Source organism: Astyanax mexicanus, chromosome 1, assembly GCF_023375975.1.
Source record: "Astyanax mexicanus isolate ESR-SI-001 chromosome 1, AstMex3_surface, whole genome shotgun sequence".
In the NCBI taxonomy this organism is placed as follows: domain Eukaryota; kingdom Metazoa; phylum Chordata; class Actinopteri; order Characiformes; family Acestrorhamphidae; genus Astyanax; species Astyanax mexicanus.
Genome location: NC_064408.1, coordinates 70,461,547 through 70,485,796, shown reverse-complemented (window position 1 = coordinate 70,485,796; position 24,250 = coordinate 70,461,547). Strand labels below are relative to the sequence as shown.

Here is a 24,250-nt window from a genome sequence, read left to right as displayed (position 1 = left end):
GAGGTGAGTATATCGGACTGTAGCCTGCGTGTTTACAGTGTTAAAACAAGTTATGTGGGACGAATTGCTAGCTGAGGGCACTCAGGGGGCACTTAGGGTGGGCGGCATTTACTAGCGCTTAGCGCTTCTAATTAGTTAGTTAGCACTGCTGCTAACCATGCTGTTAAAAATATTGGAAACCTAAGCTTGCTGTAAATAAACAGAAGCGCTTTACTCACCCAAATAAACAGTTTTCAGGAGAGAAATCTTTGTAGATTAACATCCAGCACTCGTTTGACTTTGAAAGAAAGTGTATTTCTTAAGAATTACAGTTTTGTTTACTCAGGCACTTCCCTCTTGCTTTCCCAAGAAACCCTTGTTCCTTACTATTGTCGCTTAAAATGTGCCTTATAATCCGGTGTGCCTCATGTATGAAAATAGACCAGAAATGAGACATTCATTGATAGTGCGCCTTATAATCAGTTTCTCAGGGAGTCCTGGGTTAATTTTCTCTTTTATGGGGAGTACTCTGTGATTTTATTCCCGTCCGGAACGAACATGTGCGTGTTTTTCTCAGACGTCCTCTGAGAAAATTACAGGCTAAATTACCTACGCACATCTCTGAGTTTCGTCACCTCTGTTTAATAAAATAGCTATTTGTCCAATACTGTGCACCCTGATTACATTTTGGGAGCTCGTTTCCATGGAGATCCACATAAACACAACAGTGAGTGGAAATGGAGGAGCTACTGAACATGATGTCATGTGACCAAGAAAGCCAAAAAACTCACTGGTCCTCCTGTTTTTTTTTTTAATTGCTGTCCGGATGCAGGAGTTTTATCACTGAGTAGAAGTGTGAAATATTTTTTACAGAGAAAACTGAGAAACTAATCCCATCCAGATAGGGTCTTAGACTGGATTTTTTTTTTCTTTTTTTTTTTTTTATTAATCTCATTCAAATCACTGGTATTTCACTTAGTTGTAGCTGGGAAACTCCTTTGGTCTCCAACTCGAGTCCACGCCACTCCTCCTCCTCCTCCTGACCTCACAGCAGATGGGCAGATCCAGAAAAAATCACAGGGGGGCTGAACCTCCTCACAAGTGCGTGCGAGCGCGCAGCTCAAGGACGCGAGCCGGAGCACTTCATCCTGCAAACGTGTGCGTGCACGAGCCTGGACCACAACCGTTACCATCATCTCCAGCATCCCTCTTCCCCTCCTGCCTGTGATGAAGTGAATCAGCCGGCTGTATCAGCTGAGTTACTGAGTTAGAGTCTTGTAAAGTGTTGGAGTGAACAGGTGCGCAGAGCCGGCGGTGCGTCTTTACGCGCAGATCACTGACAGACAGAGAGACAGACAGACACACAGAGAGAGAGGAAGATGCGCGCAGAGATGAGCAGGACAGCAGGCGAGGAGGAGTTTGGAGATGGGTGCCAGTAACTGAACCCTGAAGCCTTCATTAACACGATCATCTGGAGGAGATCAGACTGTGCTACAATGATCCAAACTCAACACCGCACGAGTTAACTGCGCGCGCGCTGGAGGATGGAGCTGATCCCAGCCTCTCTCAGCTGAAGCTGCAGGCGGGATGGAGCGCTCCGGGATCAGCCCGCGGAGGATGAGGAGCACCCTGCTCTTCATCATGCTCTGGAAGTCCGGTACGCTGCCTCACTTTCTGCTATTCACCAATTCTCTGATCAGCAGTGACTCAGTCAGTCAGTCAGTCAGTGTGTGTAGTGTGCTGTCTGTTATATAGAATAGTTACTAATAACCAGCCAATAATTTTACCTTTGAGGTTTGAGTTATTTTCAGTGTTTAATATAATATACATATTGTTGCTCTTCATTTTTGTCAATTTTTAGTTTACTACATAATTTAAACAAACTCTCCTTACACTGTGCCAAGATTTCTTGATGAATGGACAAATAGAATTTCTCCAAAATTACCTGAAATAATGTCTTTTACATTGACTTTCATTGAAAGTTAAGAAGGATTTATTTCTCTCCTATAAAGATGTTTTGGAGACACTTGTTTTTCATTGGACAGCGAAGACATACACAATCCTATACTGTGTCCACATGACTTCAGGCAAACTCACCCACCTGGCACAAAATATATACAGTATATAGAAATACACATTAAAGTATTGTTTTCCTGATGTTCTAAAAAAGAGAATCCAATAGTTCAGTACACTATATACAATATGTTAATTTTACATGAAAATTTCAAGGTTTTTGTTAAGAATAACCCACTAACTTTTTGGCATTTTTTTACTAAACATCTTGACTAAACAACAGACATGTCTTTACTTAAACAATATGTTTCTACAGTCAGTGAAATTGATGTTGTTTAATTGTAATAAATCTTAATATTTTAACTCTAAAACAGCCCGTGCTGATGTATGTTTCCCTTTGAAAGATGTCTAAAGTTCCGTACAAGACTTTGTTTTTTCTTTTTAACTCATTAAGTTCCTAAGTAATTGAACCCTACTTTTATTACCATTGATTTAACTTTTAAACTTCTGGACCTTCTCTTTTAACAGGGTGGTAAATTCATTCTGAATTTATATAATTGAATAAGTATATGTTACCTAAAATGCCAAAACCAAAATATTGTATGCTGTTATTAAATTAAATTATGCAAAATTTAACTTGCATCTTTCACATTGGCTCCTGACACCAATAATTATTTTGAATTATTCAGTGTGAATTAATTTCCCCTCTTTGCATTTTCCTAAACAATTAATTACACTTTTTTATAATGGTTGACCTGTTGGTCTCAGTTTTGTAGGCTGTAAGAGCAAGTTGCCCTTATTGCTGCTAAGTGTGACTTCATACTGGCTGAGCACTGTACTGTAGCATCAGTACCTTGACCACATAATGATATTAATTATCAGGAGAAAAGTGGTTGCTTTTTTGTCCTGTATGAAGGGCAAAATATACTGCCATTATCATCAACTAAATATATGTGTCAAAAATTGATGATGCAAAATTGTCTGGCTTTCAATTAAAAAATGTATAATTAAAATAAATATTGTTTATTAGTACAGTAATACAGAATACTGAATGTACCTGGTTAAATGGTACAAATCTGTACTTTCTGCTGTTAGGAAAGATTTTGTACTTCAGAGGGAACACATCTGACCCTGTAAAGACCAATATTGTACCTTTGAGGGTAGAATTATACAATGTGTAACTTTGAGTACAAAAAAAGTACTTATATCATACCTTATTTTTTTTAGTTTGTAGGTAAAAAAATCATAATGTGTTTTAATAACTGCCTTTATATGGGTGCCCTTTTGTCCTTCCAGTAGAAAAGGGTGTCTGGATTCTTTGGCACCCCTACTAGACAGTGCCCCAAAATTAAGCTCTTTTTTCAAAGAATGGAATGCAGTGCTGTTTAATGTTCTCCTCTAGGTGAGAGAACACGATACCAGGTTGCTGCTCCTTGAATTAATGTAGTTCCTACATGGAACTTGTAGCAACTAGTGGTACATGTAAAGCTGGTACCATATTTATTATTTAATAACTAATAAAAGCAATGTAATACAGTTCACTTTTTCTATTTATTTTTAAGTGAAAGTAATTATTATTAGGATATACAGTACAGTCAGAGGAGTTTAGTGGAGAATGCCTTTATTCAATGTGCAAACAAAATTGTAACAGTGAGACTTTATAAAACCATTTTTAAAATCTTTAAAACTTGACTACAATGAAGATGTATAATATAGAAATGAACATTATAAACAAATCTGGAATATAAGATCATTGTAGGTTAGACTGTTTAGCGTATGTCACTTTCTGACAGCTCATCACTCTCAGAGAGCTGGTTTTGGAGTTTAACTGTCTCTGCAGAAAGAGGGTGGTGAAATCCACAGGTCTGAAAGCCTCTTTAACTGTGCTGTACACAAATGGGAATATTAGGGTATTTTGGGTTCCTATGGATCTGTGTTTAATGGTATCTTGTGGTGATAGGGGTCAGTATGTTAAACAGTCATTTCTCTGATCACATGGAACAATATGTTATAGGCCTTTCACAGTAAATACATTCAACAACAAATTAATGTACAAGATATGAACATCCTCAGTGTTGCCAAGTGTGTTTACATTGGGAGGAGAGCTTATTAAGATGTCCGTATATCTGTATGTATACTTTGTTTAAAAACCAAAGTGATTTTTCTATGTTTTTATGGTGTTTAATAATTTCTATTTTCAAATGTCAGTCTTTTATTATTCCTAATTACAAAAAGTCTTTAAAAATAATGTGTAAATGCATTATTTTCCTATTATATTATCATTATATTAGTGGCTTAAAATGACAATAATAACATTTAGTGCATTTTATTGGCACAGCATATAGTGTCCATACTTAATTGCTTACTGTGCCACCCCTAATATGTTATATGATCAAATTAGACAGTATGTAATATGGTAAAATATAATGGTGTAAGAGTGTGTCAGGTCCTCAGATGGGACTGTCGTAGGTGCTTATATGTGACAGTATACATTATGGGCAAATGGAACAGACATAACAAATAAATGGTAATGAAACAGAAATGTCACACTGTGTGGTATATGATAAAATAGGACAGGTATTGCACTGTGTGTTATATTGTAAAATAGGTCAGGTGTTGCACCGTGTGTTACATGGTAAAAATAGGTCAGATATTGCACAGTTTGTTAAATGGGCATCATGGGAACTCACATAGGCCCTTGAACAATTACCCAGTCCTGCTAAATAGCCCTGTAATTGTACTAATCCATTTCCAGACTTAACTTTCACTGCTGCTGAAGGAATTGCTAGTAAGCAGGAGCTAAAATTGGAATAGGTATGAGTTTTTGAAAGTGTCCCCATTACTTGATGGTCCATGAATCCACCCTAGAGGAGACTAGCAGTGGCTATTTCAACAGCGCCCTACTTTTGGCTGAAATAACTTGCCACCAGGTTGTCTGGTGGAGGGCTCTCTGAGGAAAAAAAAGAAGACAGCAAGAATTCGGGGTGCCGTCATGTTTCAGGTGTTGTGGGATGTGGGCTTTGATGTAGCCGTGGGAAGGCTCTCTGAGTCTCTGTAGCATGGTCTGTGAGACTGTTCTCAGGCAGAGGAATATGCAGAACTGTACCACGGTCCACATACCTAATTAAGAGGATCTCAAGTTCTTAAGTCACTCTGCATACAAATGAAATATGTGGAAAAGGCTTTGTTCAGTGAGTCAACAATCCAATCTTTTTATTATTGTTAATATATGTACAATGATCATTTATGGTTTTCATTAGACTCTCTATTTCATTATCACTGAAACATATGGGTTATTATCAGCATAATAAGCCTCTCCACCCTCAAAACCTACAAAAAAGATTTGCAATTCTTTTAAATATTTTTCACATTTATAAGACTACCCAGAAATCATTTTTTCAACTTAATTACTTTTTTATTTCCCTGTCATGGCAAGCTGCACCAAAGGGAGGGCAATTTTAATAAAACTGTGTCTCTTAGATTATTTTAGTTACTTGGATATTTTACTACAATGGCATGGGCAGCTTAAGCTCAGCTAAGCATGGAAAAAATATGATTATTAGGTGAAATTAATATTATTAATTTCTGAGCATGCAGCAAGTGTCTTCAGTCCTTTGACAAAAAAACAGAATGAAGGTTGTGATGTGACTGATGTTAAAGGTTACTTTCTTAAAGGGGCGGTTATCCCAAGATGACATGGTAAACATGTTTATGTCACGCCTGGCCCTGTTTCCTGTCTGTCCTCGTGCCTGTGTTGTCCCACGTGACCCGTGCCCCTGTGTTCTGTCAGTGTTTTTCCACTCACCTGTGTCCATTTGTAGCTCCGCCCCTCATTAGTCTGTCCCCAGGTGTTACCTGTTCTCCTTCCCGCCTTGTGTGTATATTTAAGCATCTCAGTCATTAGTGTTTCTGTCGGTTCTTGTGCGTTTATACGTCTGTCACGGCTGTGTTATATCCTGTCTGTCTGTTAGTCTCCTGTTTGGTCTGTTTCGGTTTGATTTATGTTTTGGTTTCTGTTCTTTAATAAATGATACTTGCGTCAGCGTCCGCTCTCCTCGTCCAGTCCTTCACACAGCGTTACAGAAGAACCGACCAAAAATATGGACGCTGCAAGTAATCCTTTTTTTGGATCCAGGCTGGCTATCCGACCCACTCCCTTCTCTCGCGGCGTTCAGGAGGAGTATGCGGCTGAAAACTCCTCCACTTCCCGACGCCGGAGGAGAAGAGGTGGGCGGCGGCGCTCTCAGCGCTCCCTTTCTCCGGTGGAAGATTTCCGGAGCGGAGAAAATTTTGGGGGGGCGATACGGGTTGGTGCGGTTAGCCTCGGTACTCTTTACAGAGGAGGCCAGGCTACCCGGGAGCCGTGGGACTTTCTTGGCTGTGCTCCCAGCAGCTCCGAGGACGAGGAGCCTTTCCCCGCACCAACCCGCCTTCCGCTGCCTAATCCCGCACCTGTTTACTGGCCGCCTCCTGTTTCCACGCCGCGCTCCGTGAGGCCCGTGGATGGGACGCCACGCTCCGTGACTCCCGTGGCTCATCCGCGCTCCTCGACTCTCCCGGCTGAGACGGCGTACTCCGTGAAGCCAGCGGATGGGACGCTACGCTGTGTGATTCCCGTGGCTCATCCGCGCTCTGAGAAGCCGCTCTCTGAAGCTCCGGCTAAGCTAGCTAGCCTGCTAGCTCCACCGCGCTCTCAAGCCCCACCTACTTCCAGCTCTCCAGCCCGGCCGGATTCCAGCTCTGCGACTCCTGATCCAGAAGCAAGCTCCGGTCCGGTCTTTACAGCCTCGCCTACTGCTCCAGTCCTGGTGTTAGCGGCCACCGCGCCTGCTCAAGCTGCACCCGCCGTGCCTGCTCAAGCTGCACCCGCCGCGCCTGCTCAAGCTGCACCTGCCGCCGCGCCTGCTCAAGCTGCACCAGCCGCCGCGCCTGCTCAAACTGCACCAGCCGCCGCGCCTGCTCAAGCTGCACCAGCCGCCGCGCCTGCTCAAGCTGCACCAGCCGCCGCGCCTGCTCAAGCTGCACCAGCCTCCGTGTCTGCTGAAGCTGCTCCAGTCTCCGTGTCTGCTGAAGCTGCTCCAGTCTCCGTGTCTGCTGAAGCTGCTCCAGTCTCCGTGTCTGCTGAAGCTGCTCCAGTCTCCGTGTCTGCTGAAGCTGCTCCAGTCTCCGTGTCTGCTCCAGCTGTTCAAGCCTCCGTGTCTGCTCCAGCACCAGCAGTGCCTGCCACCAATGTGGTACCCACTGTCCCTGACCCTGTACCCGCGGCTCCGTCCGCCTCTGACTCTGTACCTGCTCCGAGACCAAAGTTTGGCCCTAGGCCCTGTGTCCCTAAGCCAGCGAGGTCTCCTGCTCCAGCCCCTCGAACTCTGCCCAGGCTGGCTCCTCAGACATTGACTTTTCCCAGCCCTGGGCTTCCGTCTATGTTTGTGTTTGTACCTGTGTCTGTTCCTGTTTTAGTTCCAGTTTCTGTCTGCGTCCCAGTACTCGTTTCCAGTAGTGTCTCAGTTCCTGTCCCCGTCACTGTGCTAGTTTCTGTCCCAGTTAATGTTTTTGTCCCTGTTCCCCTGTCCAGTCCTGTCCTGTCTGCATCCCTGTCTAGTGTCCAGTTCCCCGTCCAGTCTCAGTCTCCTGTCCAGTGTCCCGTCCAGTCTCCGTCACCCGTCCAGTTCCCCGTCCAGTCTCAGTCTCTTGTCCAGTTCCCCGTCCAGTCTCAGTCTCCTGTCCAGTTCCCCGTCCAGTCTCAGTCTCCTGTCCAGTTCCCCGTCCAGTCTCCGTCACCCGTCCAGTTCCCCGTCCAGTCTCAGGCTCCCGTCCAGTCTCAGTCTTTCGTCCAGTCTCTGTCCTCTGTCCTGTCTCCGTTTCAGTCCCCGGTTTCGTCTCGTGTTTTCCCCGGCCTCTCCCCGCCGCCAGCCCCCGGGGTTCGTTTTTACGCGCCTCGGGAGCTGCGCGTTTAGGGGGAGGCTTCTGTCACGCCTGGCCCTGTTTCCTGTCTGTCCTCGTGCCTGTGTTGTCCCACGTGACCCGTGCCCCTGTGTTCTGTCAGTGTTTTTCCACTCACCTGTGTCCATTTGTAGCTCCGCCCCTCATTAGTCTGTCCCCAGGTGTTACCTGTTCTCCTTCCCGCCTTGTGTGTATATTTAAGCATCTCAGTCATTAGTGTTTCTGTCGGTTCTTGTGCGTTTATACGTCTGTCACGGCTGTGTTATATCCTGTCTGTCTGTTAGTCTCCTGTTTGGTCTGTTTCGGTTTGATTTATGTTTTGGTTTCTGTTCTTTAATAAATGATACTTGCGTCAGCGTCCGCTCTCCTCGTCCAGTCCTTCACACAGCGTTACAGTTTAAATATCATCTTCAAATCATAATTCAAAAAAGATCTAAATTATATGTATTATATAAATTATATATAAATTATTTAAAGAATCATTAAAAACAGACAGAATCGTGGAATGGCAAAAAAACGATCATTCACATCAAAGAAAACTGTATAAAATTCATCAAAGTTACATTTTTAATAATGTGTTCATTCTAAGTAATTATTGAACAGTGTTTGTATAAAATTTGAACAGCTATGGTGTGGACAAAAAATACTGACCCAAACGTGATGCATTTACTGTTTTATTTTGCATAAAATAGCCAATGAATCTGAACTGCCTAGTCTTCTTTGTCAGAATAAAGCAGGACTTTCAACAGTCAGCATCAGGAGATATCTTATTTACCCTTATTACCCCTCTTTTCTTGAACATCTCTCAGGGTCAAGCGTTCAGGCTGTCCGCATATATCCCAGAGTGCTTTAAAAGAGACTTAATTAATGACGTTCTGTCGTTAAGCCAGAGATTGATTTAATAAGCAGTAATAGAGAGGTCATCAAGAAGCTGCTCAGTCCACAGGCTCCACAGTGCCAGGACCAGTAAATCACCACACTCCTCCAGAGTAGCTCTTACTATGCCAGGGCCCAGGTGGCCAGGCCTCACATGTCCTCCAGGCAGCTGTGGTTCTCAAGGCTCAGGACTGATGTCTGAATTTGGCCAGAGTGCTGGAGGCCAGATGCTCTGCCCTGAAGATCCTCCTTATAAATGAAGGCAGTTGTCAGCAGTATGGACAGGGCATATGTGGCAAGGTACACAGGTATCATGGTCCATTCAGTGGAGAGTGGAGTGCAGTATTTTTTGCTGTGAATTACATTGAGGTCATTTTAGTGCAGGATTTCTTTTTTAGCAGTTTAAACAGGAAGCCAGCTTTGCTAGTACTAATAGTAATTTAATTACTTATTTAGTTACCATTAACTTTTTACCATTCTTCTACCAAAAAAATGGTTACTCCGTGTCTGCTGGTTACCATTTTTTTTTCTACCAAAAATTACCATTAATTACCATTAACTACCATTGCTTTGCTGATGACACCCAGCTATACCTGTCATTCTCACCTGAAGATAACTCAATCTCTGCACGGATATCGCCGTGTCTCTCTGACATATCCTCTTGGATGAAGGAGCATCACCTTCAATTAAATCTCTCAAAGACTGAACTTCTGGTTATACCAGCAAAACCATCTTTTCAACACAACCTCTCTATAAGCATCGACTCTCTCTCTCTCTCACCGACAAAGGTTGCTAGGAACCTGGGTGTTCTGGTTGATGACCAACTCTCCTTCACGCACCATGTGGCCTCAGTTGCTCGATCCTGCCGCTTCGCGCTTTATAACATCAGGAAAATTAGACCGTTTCTGACGCAACAGGCCACCCAACTCCTGGTACAAGCAGTCGTCATCTCACGCCTTGACTACTGCAGTGCCCTGCTAACTGGCCTCCCAGCCTGTGTAGTAAAACCACTCCAGATGATCCAGAACGCAGCAGCACGTCTGGTCTTCAACCAACCAAAATGGGCACATGTCACCCCGCTGCTCATTGAGCTCCATTGGCTACCAGTTGATGCTCGCATCAAATTCAAAGCTCTTACAATCGCCTACAAGGTGATAACAGAACAGCTCCTTCCTACCTGCACTCGCTCCTGAAGGCTTACGCTACCTCCCGGCCGCTGCGCTCCTCCAGTGAACGTCGCCTCGCTTTGCCAAACAAACATTCACACAAAGCAATCCAGACTGTTCTCATACAGAGTTCCCCAATGGTGGAACAAACTACCTTCCACTACCAGATCAGGAGAATCTCTCGCTATCTTTAAGAAACTCCTGAAGACAGAGCTCTTCAAAGAGTACTTACTCTCTTAACACCTCTAACACACTAACTACTTCTAACCCCATTTTCCTTCTTCCTCTCCTTTACTTCTCTATCCCTTTATTTCCCTTTGACCTCCTTTAAGCCTGTCTAAAAATGGGTTATCTTAATTCCTATTACTTTTGTACTTCATTATTGTAAGTCGCTTTGGACAAAAGCGTCTGCCAAATGTAATGTAATGTAATTATCTTTTTATCCCAGCAATTTGAATAATATGTAGCAAAATAGAGACTTTAGTCTCTAAGACATTTAGTCTTTTTATACTTATTTTGCAGTACATTTAGATAGTTTGACTTAACTATATTAAATACAAATATATTAAATGTATTATAGGAAACATTTACATTTTTAGGAGATTCTAGGTTAATTGTATTTAGAAACCTCCCTTTAATGTATGTTTGTGTAAGAAAATAAAGTTTTTTTTAATTATTATTAAATTCTCTAGTTACTATAACATAAAACTTAATTTTAATAAAGTGGACAGAGTACAGTACCTCTCTAACACTTAGTCAGTTAACGTTAGTTTAATTAATGTTACTAATGTTATGACCGGCTGGTCATCCACAGAAAACATACCCTACACTGGTCAAGAGCTAGTTAATGAGCTAACCTACCTGCATAGGGCATGGTTTAATGACCAACTGGTCTTGAGCTGGATTTTTTGGCAGGAAGCTTTATGGTGTTCCTCTGTTAACTACATAACACTAGCTACATAGCTAACGCTAGCTGCAGTGCACTGGGAGAGTGGCACACTGTCCTTTGCTAGTAGGCAATATTCAATTATATAGATTTTTTTTTTAGATATTGTTATCTGGAGACATTTAGCTGATAACATAATCAGTTTAGTGTAGGAGAAACATTACTGGATAAATGTTTGTGCCCAGGTAGGCTATATAGCTAGCTAGCTATGTGTGTTGTGTGCACTAGCTAGTTAGCTAGGTTAGCTCTTTTTGGTAAATGTTGTCGCTCGTTTTACTTCTTGCCAGCTTGTATGGTTCCTTTCATGATAAAATATTTATTTTTATGATTTTTATAAAAAGGCAGTGTTGTCATTTTACAAAATATAAAATGATTATTTTTTTTATATATTTATGAAAAGATTGTAATAAAATTGTAAATTAAATCTGTGATATAAAAAAACAGTGACTCCATTATACAATAGTTACATAATTACTTTAGAGTCTGTTTTTTTATGTTAATGGAGCAATCAGTAGGAAATGAGAGTGAGAGTGTGAAATGGCTGCTGCAGTCCTATTTCAAAACTCTGAGAGAGTTATTTACTCCACCCACCTCGCCACAGACAAAAAGCTCACTCGGGTTGCCAAGTTGAAACCAGAAACCTACAGAAACCAGTGTAAGACGAGTTTAATAACTTCTACCACGGCAAGCAAGGTTATAAAGCAGCTCATGTGGATTTTATATAACCTTATCTGCAGTTAGCTTGCAATCTGTGTAGATTAACTTTTAGTGCTTGTTTGACTGATTATTATTTTTTTTTTAAGAATTACAGTTTTGTTTACTTAACTTAGCTTTACTTAACTTAATTACCTGAATTAGAAGGAAAACACGGCGACACGCCTGTTCCTTACTAGAGTCACTTAAAATGCAGCTTATAATCCTATGCACCTTATAGTGGGAAAATTACAGTAAATTGCAAGCTGTCTGGAATTATTAAAGTAATCTTCAAAACTAGAGGTTCTGCATGTTACGCGTGTGTCCTCTGCATCTTTTAATTTCTATAGTTCTATAGTTCTATAAATAAAAAAAATGAAATTAAGCTATTTCACTTAGGCTTGGTGACAAAGTTTACATTCCACAGGAGAAAACGATAACTTAAACCTAAATCCGGCTGTTTCATATGCCAAGAGGATTCCTTAAGCCTATTCCAACAAGTGAAATATCATCCCGCTGATATTACGCTCAGTCATCCGCATAAGACCACTGAAATAATGTCACATACTTTATCATGCCTGAACATTACTGGCATTGCTTGCAGAGAAAATGAGTATCCCTTATCATTTAATTGAAGGATGAGGTGAGTGTCAGCAAAAAAAAATAAAAATTGAGCATATAACATGAATCTGTTAAGCTGACATGAAAATGTTGCTCTGTGTGATTCCAAAACCTACACACTGCCGAGCTGACCAGCTGCACCTGCCATGTAAGAAATGCATGTCTGTGTGAAATGCCCGTATAGCTGAGGCACACAACATGCTTTATTGTATGTTTTCCAACCAAGTGCATTTTTTAGGATTTGTAAGCAATTTATAAGCAGATGCTTATAAATTGCTTACCAATCCTTTTTATTTGAAATAAAAATTTATGTTAACAAATACTTGTCTCAGAAATATTTCAGAAACAGATTTTGTTCTAATTAAGATTTACAGTGTGTCAGACTAACCTTTCTTCTATTCCAGTGTCCTGTTATGAGAAGACTCATTCACATGCTGAGGATGAACTCTTCAAAAAGCTTTTCATTGGTTACAACAAGTGGTCCCGGCCTGTCCCAAACACCTCAGATGTCGTCATTGTTAAGTTTGGCTTGTCCATCGCCCAGCTGATTGATGTGGTAACTATCATAGCATAACAATGAGTAGTGTTACTGTTGTCCTTGTGGATGTCAGTTGCTGAATTAATTCGTTCATTTACTGTAAGACAACAGTTTACCCAGAGGATAGTGACATAGTATTTAAGTTAGACTTTATCATAGCTTAGATAATCATGATATCTCATGTAAGTTATTAAGATAGATGAACTGACTTTACTTTCAATTAATTTTTAACATAGATCATGTTTATTTCATATTAAATAAATGCAATTACATCCTTAAGACTTAACTATTGATAGTACAATACAGTGTATTCAGTAAGAACCTGATACTGTAATGTGCTTTATTATGGCATATCATTGCCAAACCTTGCAGGTAGATAATTTAAGGATACTTACTGTGACTGACTAAACAGGCTGAAGTTCAGTCAAAAGATTATAAACACACATACAGAATACTGTATTTAGATGGTAAGTGCAGCATGTAGATTACTTTATGTTGTTATGTGTACATCTTTAAACAGGATATTCACAGATATACAAGCTTCAGGGTGAAACTGTCTACAGGGCTTGGTCAAATAGATTCATTCCTGGAAAATAACTGTGAATATGTTCAGACAACAATTTGCCACTGCATATTAAATATTGATCCTCTCATATGACATGCTGAGTAGTCAGACTGCTCCACTGTGCAGAAGTCAGCTGACTAGCAGTCAAACACTCTCTCTAAAACTCCCTTAATATTTCCACCCACACTGATGTCACGGCCAATTTTTAAATGATGTTTTGCATAAGGAATTACAACATTTATCCTTTATTATACATTAGTAATGGTCATTGATGTTTTCCAAATTACACATTTCTGAAATTCCTCATAGGTCATATATACATATACTGTAGTTCAGACAAACAACAAAGACAGCCACAAACATCATTTGTGTTGGACATACATGGCAAACCCGGGAATCGAACCCACAACCCTGGCATCAATACCCACAACCACAATCCCAATAACCAGGGAGCAACCATTGTCCTCAAAGGTCCTACAATAATACTTTTTGTAAGAATCTCTTTTGTAATTGGAAAACACATGAGTAAATTACAATACCACAGATGTTTTATAGGAAAATATAAATAAATAAATACATTCTTTTTCTGACCATTAGTGCATGCAGTTATTGTTCTGTATTAAAGTGGCATGCAAAACTTTGGAAAAAGTGGAAACACACTTTTCAACATTTAAGCAATATCAGATTTACCTGTACATTTTATGTTTAGTTTATAGTGAAAAAAGTACCTTGCATAAGTATGGGATTCCTAGAAGAACCCTCGGTCTTTATACTTAATATAATGAAATACATGTGCTACCCAAGCAAAAACAGGTTAAATTTTGAATAAAGAAAAATATAGATTATTCTGCAGCACTGTTATTACTATACTTTTTGTAATTAGTGATTGACACTTATATTTTCTTGTAATCTGAATGTCATCCTGTAATTAAGAATGTACACTAAGAATGTACCACATTTTATATGCTGGTGGATTTCCACCACCTACGTCTGTCTACTTCATTTTCATTAAGTCAAATACCTTATAGTGCTGGAAATGCAGTCGAGCTTAACCTCCTTATCCAAATTCAATTAAAAAAGGAAGAAGAGCAGGAGAGATTTTCTTTGAAGTGTCCCGAACCTTCGACACTGGAAATGTTAATTCTGCAAAGATATTAACATCTACTTCCCCCGAAATCACATTAACAGACCTTTAGCCTGAGAGTCCTGATGAATCAGGTGTTCCTTGAAGATGGTCCATCAAGAATATTACACTTACGCTGCTGCTGGAGATGCAGTTTAAGCAGTTCTGACCCTCCTTTAACCAAAAGCACTTTATTGGAGCAAGCCCAGAATTCTGGCCAACAGTCTTACACCAACCTTTCACTACTCTCTCTCTCTCTCTCTCTCTCTCTCTCTCTCTCTCTCTCACTTCATTTCCTCCTCTGTAGGATGAGAAGAACCAGATGATGACGACCAATGTCTGGCTAAAGCAAGTGAGTGAATCATCTCATTGGTTTCTGGTTTCTTTTGGCCTGGACTACTAGAATAAAAAGTGATGAGAGCACAAAGACTGTACATAAAGAAATTAATTATTCAGAATATTGTCAGTACATCATTAGTGATATGTCAATTATTGACATATTACTTAAATGTTTTTATTGCTGGTTATTACTTAGCAAATTAATCAGGAATAGTTACAGTGTCGGTGTCTCCTAGTGTTTGATTAGTTTTCAGCATATTCAGGGTAACTGAATATGTCTAATGTCCAGAGAAGGCTTTGTGCTAGATTTTGAAACATGGCTGATAGGGTTTGATTGTATTCAACAATAAGAGCAATAGTAAGGTCGTAATGTTGGATGATCACCACCCATCCACATCCCAAACTTCACAAATCATCCTACAAGTACTGTATGGAAAATGTAATTCCAGAGAACACAGCTTAAGATAAGACAACCGTATCCACCATATTTTAGCTGGATGCACAGAATAGAATAAAGGTTTTCTCCACCTTTACCATATTTATGCAGTGAACACACACATACACTGTAAACCCAGAAGTTGTTTAAACTCAAATGATTTAAGTCTGTTTTGTATAAAATTGGATTTTTCTAAACAATACTCAACTATTTTTCGCTAGTTAAAAATTTGTGGGCACAGATACTGTACTATTCAAACAGAGATCTTTGAGTTGAACCAACTTATAATAACTGAGTTTAGTCTGTTGCCATTAACAGCTTCTTGTCTATTGGCTTTTGGCACAATCTATTTGCATACTGGGTGTGTCCAACAGTTTCTGACAGACACTCACCATCAGTGTGTAGTGATTCCCCCTGGGCAACCTTAGAAATAAATCAAGTTCCTCAACAAACTCAAGTTTTCATTCCCCATTACTTACAAAAATTGAGCAAACCGGCTGCCTTCAAAAAGTTTAGTAAACTCAACTTATACAGTGTTACAGTATAACAAAAATAAAAAAGTTAAATCAACTTCCCCCTTTAGTTGTAATAACTTGATATTCTAAGTTATGCTAACTTAAGTTTTATGACCCATTACTTAACTTTTTTAAGGGAAACGGTTTCTCAATTTTTTAAAGTAAATTCAACTTATCGGGGCTTACAGTGTATACACCAATGTACACACACATACACACAGTGGTATAGTGAGAACATATGCCCAGAGTAGTCTCAGTGTAGGGGGTTCATACCCTTCTAGCCCTCATCAGGCAAAATAGGTTCATGCTTTTCTCCTCCAGAGAGTCATATTCTATTGGCAACACTTCTCTACAGGGACTAGACAAGCTGTAATTGTACATTTACACATCTGTATTAGCAACATGTTCAACCTGAAAGTTGCTGAATGCATTTAAATGGATGACAATGGGATATCAAACAACATTCAGACATACAGTGTATGTTATCTTCACATAATTATCTGCTCACTGTGCTTTAGAGCTTTTTTCACATTTTCACTATTGATTACTTTTTAAGTCCTATTACTTAACCATTAATCACTGATAATCATCTGTCCCTCCAAGCATAGTGATGATCCTCACTGTTAACTGTACTATGTCCTCATGATTAAAATTAATCGCTTCTTAATTTACTCATTCTGTTCCTCCTCAATTAAAGAGAAATATGTTTAAATAAAGGTCAAGGGCTGAGTTATAAATTGAAAAATGTAAAAAAAATATATTGCGGGATAATTATCAAGACTGTCATATAAATCTATACAGTACCAATCAAAAGTTTGGACACACCTTCTCATATTTTTTTTTCTTACATTTTAAATTAATATTGGAGTCATTCAGACTATGAAGGAACACATGTAAACACACAGGTTAACTAAGACATTTAGGCGCTTCTATCTGAGGTGCTGTTAACTTGCGGTTTCTAAGGTTGAAAACTCTAATGAACTAGTCCTCTTCAACAGAGGTTACTCTTGGTCTTCCTTCCCTTGGACTGTCCTGATGAGAGCCAGTTTCAGCATAACCTTTTTATTGTCTTTGCAACTTTCAAAGTATCTGTAATGTTTCAGATTGACTCACCTTCATTTCTTAAAGTATTATTTTTCTTTACTTCCCTTGTAAAAGAAAAGTATATTTTTCAAAAGTATACTTAACATGATAAAATACATACTTTTTAAAATTAAAAACTGTACTTAAAGACATACTAAATTTACTATTTAGGAACAACTTAAGTATGTTGTGATTAAACTATATTTAAACACAACATAAAAACATTAAATTGTGCTTTTGAGTGATTTTTTCGTACAACTACTTAACTTGAGTAGATTTAAGTTAATGTTTTTTTAAACACCTTGTTTAATACACTTGAAGTATATTCTAAATGTACTACTTTGTGTTATTACTATTTATTAATAATAGTAGTTAGGTGTGTCCAAAAAAATGTGGCATGAAGCAGCAGTGAATGTTAGTCTTCATTGTGACATTTTGCAGCAATATGAATACGAAAAAGTGATCAGAAACACATCTACTTCATCAGTAGATTATTATTATTTATATCATAAAATACAGATTCAAATGTTTTACATTGTGTCCACTATTCATAAGCACCACCTTAGCCTGTATAAAACAACTTTGCTGTGCAATCTGTAAAAAAAGAGTAAATAAAATACAGTGACTCAAATACCCATTCTGTTTATAAAGATTAAAGGATCAGTCTGTTCAGTGATGGAAATTACAGTAATAACATTTAGCATTTTCTCACCCAGGAGTGGAATGACTATAAACTAAGATGGAAGCCTTCTGATTACGACAATGTGACGTCCATCAGGGTGCCATCAGAGCTCATCTGGGTGCCAGACATTGTGTTGTACAACAAGTGAGTATCAAACTAAGCTCAAAGATGCCTATCAGGAAACTATACAAGACATAAGCAAAATACTTTTTTGGTGAGAAAAATCAGGATGATGAATAATAGCTGCAATCGCTGTATAGAGCACGTAAACCGCTGAGTCTGCTCTCATGGGCATTCCAGAGGTGAGGCGAGGTTATCTGTTATGTTATCAGCAGTGTAATACAATACCACATTTATTACTGTCTCTCAGGTCTCTCAGAAGCACAGCTTTCTTCCAACATGTAGAGAGACCACCACCTACTGTTCTTTAGTGGTACTGCAGCTTCTCGTGAACTTGAATACCCCCTTTGTCACTGGAGAACCGGTCTTTGAAAAAGAAATAAAATATATAAAATGCATAATTTATAATTTATAATTATGAATTGATTCAGAACGCAGCAGCACGTTTGGTCTTCAACCAACCAAAACGGGCACATGTCACTCCGCTGCTCATTGAGCTCCATTGGCTACCAGTTGATGCTCGCATCAAATTCAAAGCTCTTACAATCGCCTACAAGGTGATGACAGAACAGGCTCCTTCCTACCTGCACTCGCTCCTGAAGGCTTACGCTACCTCCCGGCCGCTGCGCTCCTCCAATGAACGTCGCCTCGCTTTGCCAAACAAACACTCACACAAAGCAATCCAGACTGTTCTCATACAGAGTTCCCCAATGGTGGAACAAACTACCTTCCACTACCAGATCAGGAGAATCTCTCGCTATCTTTAAGAAACTCCTGAAGACAGAGCTCTTCAAAGAGCACTTACTCTCTTAACACCTCTAACAAACTAACTAAATTCTAACCTCATCTCCTTCTTCCTCTTCTCTACTCCTCTATCCCATTATTTCCCTCTGACCTCCTTAAGGCCCTATCTATAGATGCTTTATTTTTAACTTCTATTATTTTTGTACTTAACCTCTTCTATTATTTGCACTTCAATATTGTAAGTCGCTTTGGACAAAAGCATCTGCCAAATGTAATGTAATGTAATGTAATGTAAATTATAGCTGAGTGCACCAGATGTGTGATTATTAATGAATGATTTGCCTCCCAACAACCTCTTATGTTTGTGCTTGTTGTAAGTGGTCTATTTAATTAATGTAATTTACAAGCACCAAATTAAATTAGTGGAGGTAGAATTTTTTTATCAAAAAGAAAATGAAATGAAAGACATAATTTACAACTTTTTATTTAAAGCACCAACCTTCATGCTGTTGTTTTTCCCCAGGAAAAATAATTATTCATGATAAATTCTGTTTACCCTTTCAGGCACACAGAGAATTTATTTCAAAATATCAGATTAAGAACAAATAGGAACAAATTCCAAGCCAATGAACTAATCCAGATGTGGAGCATAATGAGTACCCACTATGCAGTAAAGTGCACTAAAATGTGCACTTTTCATTCAATGCACAGTTTGTTTCATTAAATACTCAATTTTTTTAATTGTGTTTTTAAAGATGAAACCACTTCTTTGTCCAGTTAATAAACAGTCAACAAGGGAGTTCATATGTCTCTTTATTTTTTGCATGAGAGGACTAGATCTTTTTATATCATGGTTTATATCAACGTTATATTGGCACCCTGGCACCACCCTTCACCGTCAACCCCCACCAGAGCCCCACCCACTAGATGAGTTGAAGACCCACTATTTGTATGTCGGTTGAGAACCTACGTACAAAGCAGACATCATCTGACAGAGGGATCTGTACCCACTGTCCACTGTCCATTCAAATGCTGCCTGGGTAAGCTGCAAATAATGCCAGCTACTCAGCTCCAAAACACAATTTGCATAAAAGTGACAGAGCCCTTAAACGGCTCATTTTTAAAGGGACTGAAACTGGCAGGAATAAAGTTGGTGAGATCTCTTTACACTTCTCTAAAACAGAGAATGAAAACCTATTAAACTAAACTTAAGGAACATGTACAATATTGAAGGGGTCAAAACATCAGAAGTTTTAAACCAAACTAAAACACAGCACATGGTATGCAAACATCCCTCCTCACTCTCTAGCCGCCATCTTGTATTCCAGGCTTCTTGTCCAATACTCTGCAAGAGAGAGACAAGCACCCAAAAAACAGAGAAATGAGAACAAACAAGTTGGATTCTCACAGTGACTACCACACCTCAAAGGGTTAAAGAGGGACTTTCATCAGTGCTTGAGACATCAAGATGTTTCTTTTATCATTTGTAAAAAAAACTGAGATAAGTAAAATGAAGTAACAGTTGGTTGTGTGTTTCTTTCTCAGTGCCGATGGGGAGTTTGCCGTGACCCACATGACCAAAGCCCACCTCTTCTACACAGGGAAAGTGCGCTGGGTTCCTCCAGCCATCTACAAGAGCTCCTGCAGCATCGATGTCACCTTCTTCCCCTTCGACCAGCAGAACTGCAAGATGAAGTTTGGCTCGTGGACATACGACAAGGCCAAGATTGACCTGGAGCGTTTGGAGACAATGGTGGACCTGAAGGACTACTGGGAGAGTGGTGAGTGGGCCATCATCAACGCTGTGGGCACCTACAACACCAAGAAGTACGACTGCTGCCACGAGATCTACCCGGACATCACGTACTTCTTCATCATCCGGCGTCTTCCTCTATTCTACACCATCAACCTCATCATCCCCTGCCTGCTGATCTCCTGCCTGACCGTGCTGGTCTTCTACCTGCCCTCAGACTGTGGCGAGAAGATCACGCTCTGCATCTCTGTGCTCCTGTCACTCACTGTCTTCCTCCTGCTCATCACAGAGATCATACCGTCCACTTCACTGGTCATTCCGCTCATCGGCGAGTATCTTCTGTTCACCATGATCTTCGTCACTCTCTCCATCATCATCACCGTGTTCGTTCTGAACGTTCACCACCGCTCCCCAGGCACCCACGAGATGCCCCGCTGGGTACATGCCGTCTTCCTGGATCTCATCCCCCGCTGGCTTTTCATGCGCAGGCCGGCACCCGACAGCCGCCGCAGGCAGAGGCTGCTGCTTCTGCAACAGGGTCAAAGGTCACGGGCGTCCTGCCTAAGCACCTCAGCCAGCTGGTTCAAGGAGGATACAAGGACCTGCTGCTACAATGAACTGGAGCTAGGAACGCTTTCCTCCGCTTTCTCACTCTCCTTCCGTCCTCCCTCTCCCCGGCCCCCTGGATCTACCCCTCCAACCCTGCAAAAGCATGGAGCTCCTCCTCGGCAGGAGATAGGCATGGCCTGCCTGCCAAACTCCAGGCATTCAGGTCTTAGAATAAACCACACGAATCGGCCCACTGAAGAAGACCAGAGGTCCCCTCTGTCCCCCAGCATCATGCAGGCACTGGAGGGGGTTCACTACATAGCGGACCACTTAAGGGCAGAGGACGCCGACTTCAGCGTGAGTTAGAAGCTAATATACAATACCAGTACCAGAAAGTTTGAATGTACAGTACCAGTCAAAATCCGGACACATCTTAATGCCAGTGGTAAATGTTTTTGGATTGTTTGCTCCAAGTGGTCCAGTGGTCTGCCACTATGATCATTAAATTGCTAGTTCGAATCCTGTTCATGTAGCTTGCCATCGGCTGTACTTTCCTCTGAGCACGCTTTGATGCTACTCGGTAATGCTGCATCAACAGCAGTTCGAAAAGAGGCGGAGTCTGACTTCACATGTATCAGAGGAGGCATGTGCTAGTCTTCACCCTCCTGGTGTTGGGGCATCACTAGTGATAGTGGGAGTCCTAATGTGTGGGTTGGGTAATTGGCTGTGTAAATTGGGGGGGGAATGGGAAAAAATGGAAATAAAATAATAATCATAAAAAAATCTGCATTGTAGTTTAATAATAAAGTCATCCAAAGTATGAAGAAAAACACATTGAGTTGTTTAGTAAGTAAAAAGAGTTTAACAAACCAGAATATGTTTCTTAGTCAGCTTTATGAGGTAGAGTCTGAGGTAACCCAAATGGCTTTCAATTAACAGCTGTGCTAATTAACTCTAAACAAGAGTTAATTACTTGAATTTCTTGTCCTCTTAATGTGTTTAAGAGCATCAGTTGTGTTGTGAAGAGTTAGAGTGGTCGAATTTAGTGAAAGTCCCTACTTAAGAAATGATCTAATCCATCTTATGACAAGAAATACTCAACTAAATAAAGAAAAAACATGGTCAAAAAAGGTCACTCAGCTTTATGAGGTAGAGTCACCTGGCTTTTAGTTAACTAAATTGAATTTGAATTTCTTGCTTCTTAATGTGTTTGAGAGCACCAGTTGTAAAGTTGTGAAAAGGTAGGGCTGGTATACAGTAAATAGCCCTACTTGAGTAATATTCTCAACTACGTTCAGAAAACAAATGGTCAAAAAAGTCAGTCAGTCTGAACATTTTCAAGAACTTTAAAGTGCGGTCACAAACACCATCAAAAAAATTATGATGAAACTGGCTCTCATCAGGACCACACCAGGAGTTACCTCTTTTGCACAGGATGAGTTCATAGGAGTTACCAGCCCCAGAAACCACAAGATAACAGCACCCCAGATAAGAGTATTTTGGTTTGTTTAACACTTTTAAAATGTACTACATGATTCCTTATGTGTTCTTTTATAGTCTGAATGACTTTAGCATTAACTTACCATGCAAGAAATATATAATAAAATAAATAAAAATATCGAAAGAGAGGTGTGTCTAAACGTTTTGACTGGTAATGTATAAAATAATAAAATTAAAGTATTTAATGTAGTCTATTTAAAAACATGCTAAAATATTTTTATAATAAAATAATTTGGATATTTAGAGAACTTTTAAGATCACATAATTTTGTCTTTTCATTCCTTTATTGGAAATTGTTAATCTGTCTATCTTTTGGTAACTGTCAAACTGTCAAAGTCAATGATATTTGGTAATCATTAATCTGGGTATCCTTTGGTACCTGTTGTACTGAGAACCCTTTATTAACTGGCAAACTGGCCTTATCAGTAAGTTTGTTTGTGTAATAATCCAGGTACTGCTGATTAGAGCTGTGTATGTGTACATTATAATGACATTTTCACTCACACTGCTCTCTCTGATCTTTTGGCACAGGTTAAGGAGGACTGGAAGTATGTTGCCATGGTGATCGATCGGATCTTCCTGTGGATGTTCATTATAGTGTGTCTGCTGGGCACCATCGGCCTGTTCCTTCCCCCCTGGCTGGCTGGCATGATCTAGAGCCTGGCTTCTTACACACTCACACATGTACGGGCACTGTGGGGACACTTATCAGCAGAAGCGGTGAAGGGACGCTACATATAGAAACACACAGTGCTCAGTGAATGAAGAACTGTCTGCGGGGAACAGCAGCTGCTGCGCAAAAGCCCAGTCACCAAACCTCTCTCTCTCTGAATGTAAAACCTTGCAGTGAATACTGTTTAATAAAATTTGGCACCTTAAAAAAGTGTTGTGGGGAAGTCATCTCTGTTTCTTTCTCTCATGCTTTTCTTTCTCTCTCTCACTCTCATGCATCAGTGGATCAGATTCTAAAGCAGTTTGATTTAGAGGATGTGATGTGTGCTGGCATAACCTCAAAGAGCAGTGAAGTGTAGACAAGCTCTTCAGTTCTAAACCTACACTGGCCAACCTTTAAAACCAAACCTTGCATTAAGAGCTACATTAATTTCTTTTTGTGTAAGAACAGTAAAAATATAAAGCTGAATAGTGTTACAAATGTCTATTTTTAGTAAGAGCTTTGACGGTACTACCTTCTTTAAAATATGGATAGACACATCATTGTGAATGTAAACTGAACACACATAACCCCACTAACTCTTTTCATTCTCATGCAAGTGAAAAAAAGCATGCTGGCAAAGCTTACCTTTATGCCCTTATAGGGCACGTATTAGCTGCTGCACTGCTGAATATTGGACATCTGTTACAGGCAATTGGATGTGGACGATTGCTGATTCACGAGATTATAAATAGCTTTATACAAAATGTACATTTCCCTGAGTTCACTAGATCTGCTATACTGTTATGATAATGGAGCTTGAAAGGTAGAGAACTCTTCAAACCCCTTTTCAGCATAACTGTAAGCAGATTTTCACACAGTTTCTAAAAGTACAGAAAAAGAAAGTTCTTAGCTAAAGCCAATATGACATATCTGTAAGTGAACCTTTGTTTTTAGTATCTATATGACTGATCAGCGACACATGGTGACTAATCACACCATTTATTATTTTGCTGTGGGAAATCGCCGACTCACCTGGCTGCTCACCAGAAGCACGTTTATCAGGAGAACACACCATAACTAAACGCACGAGAACTAGCAATGCCATGGCAAAGAATCTCTATAGAGGAAAATATGCACATAAAGTGTGTCCATCATAAACGGGTTCATCAAAGTCAAAGTCAAAGTGTTTTTTATTGTCATTTCAGCTATATACAGAGTACACAGTGAAACGAAACAACGTTCCTCCAGGGACCATGGTGCACATAAACACAGTGTATACAGAACAATAGTGCAACAGTACAAAAGTGCAGACAGACAATACAACACAATACAGACAAAGAATAATAAATAACAAGACAGTGTGCAAATTATGCAGTGTGCAAAAAGTGTGCAAAAAAGACCAGTGAGGTAGTAA

The 24,250-nt window shown here is 40.0% G+C and overlaps 1 protein-coding gene across 1 annotated transcript; it reads left to right on the top strand.

Annotated features, from left to right (window-relative positions):
• Window positions 1-890: 890 nt before the first annotated feature.
• Window positions 891-23,064, top strand: chrna2b (cholinergic receptor, nicotinic, alpha 2b (neuronal)). Its single transcript, XM_007256654.4, has 6 exons — window positions 891-1,636; window positions 12,639-12,790; window positions 14,768-14,812; window positions 17,550-17,659; window positions 19,925-21,038; window positions 22,713-23,064. The coding sequence occupies exons 1-6, from the start codon at window positions 1,567-1,569 to the stop codon at window positions 22,836-22,838; spliced, it is 1,617 nt and encodes a 538-aa protein (XP_007256716.3). The 5' UTR covers window positions 891-1,566; the 3' UTR covers window positions 22,839-23,064.
• The last annotated feature ends 1,186 nt before the right edge of the window (window positions 23,065-24,250 follow it).

Bases quoted from the DNA above. Each gene is read 5' to 3' on its own strand.
- chrna2b (XM_007256654.4), top strand. From the start codon at position 1,567: ATGGAGCGCTCCGGGATCAGCCCGCGGAGGATGAGGAGCACCCTGCTC. The intron at 1,637-12,638 runs GTACGCTGCCTC...CTTCTATTCCAG, and splicing joins CATCATGCTCTGGAAGTCCG to TGTCCTGTTATGAGAAGACT. The intron at 17,660-19,924 runs GTGAGTATCAAA...TTTCTTTCTCAG, and splicing joins GACATTGTGTTGTACAACAA to TGCCGATGGGGAGTTTGCCG.